Source organism: Fulmarus glacialis, unplaced genomic scaffold (genome assembly GCF_000690835.1).
Source record: "Fulmarus glacialis isolate BGI_N327 unplaced genomic scaffold, ASM69083v1 scaffold24721, whole genome shotgun sequence".
Classification (NCBI taxonomy): domain Eukaryota; kingdom Metazoa; phylum Chordata; class Aves; order Procellariiformes; family Procellariidae; genus Fulmarus; species Fulmarus glacialis.
Genome location: NW_009193740.1, coordinates 1,168 through 1,524, shown reverse-complemented (window position 1 = coordinate 1,524; position 357 = coordinate 1,168). Strand labels below are relative to the sequence as shown.

The 357-nt window shown below is 61.1% G+C and overlaps 1 protein-coding gene across 1 annotated transcript in view; it reads left to right on the top strand.

Moving 5' to 3' along the window:
* EIF3G (eukaryotic translation initiation factor 3, subunit G) overlaps positions 1–338 on the top strand; it is a gene marked incomplete at its 5' end in the record, with an annotated part of 1,885 nt that extends 1,547 nt beyond the window's left edge. Inside the window, 2 exons of the mRNA XM_009587560.1 lie at positions 5–141; positions 228–338. Coding sequence (XP_009585855.1) covers positions 5–141; positions 228–338 — 248 coding nt within the window. The remainder of the gene's footprint in view (positions 1–4; positions 142–227) is intronic.
* Between the last annotated feature and the right edge of the window lie 19 nt (positions 339–357).

Below are 357 nucleotides of genomic sequence, written 5' to 3'. Positions count from 1 at the left end.
CCAGCCGATGACAACGCCACCATCCGTGTCACCAACCTGTCCGAGGACACGCGTGAGACTGATCTCCAGGAGCTGTTCCGGCCCTTCGGTTCCATCTCTAGGATCTATTTAGCCAAGGACAAGACCACCGGGCAGTCCAAGGTGGGCACGGAGGGATTTTCCCCTTTAGGGGGGCTGAGGAGGAGACCCCCCCGGCTTCCTCTCACCTTCTCGCTTTCCTCCCACCTGTTTTCGCCTTCATCAGCTTCCACCGCCGGGAGGATGCGGCCCGGGCTATTGCCGGGGTCTCCGGATTTGGTTACGACCACCTGATCCTCAACGTGGAATGGGCCAAGTAAGTGCCGGGAGGTGGCTCGG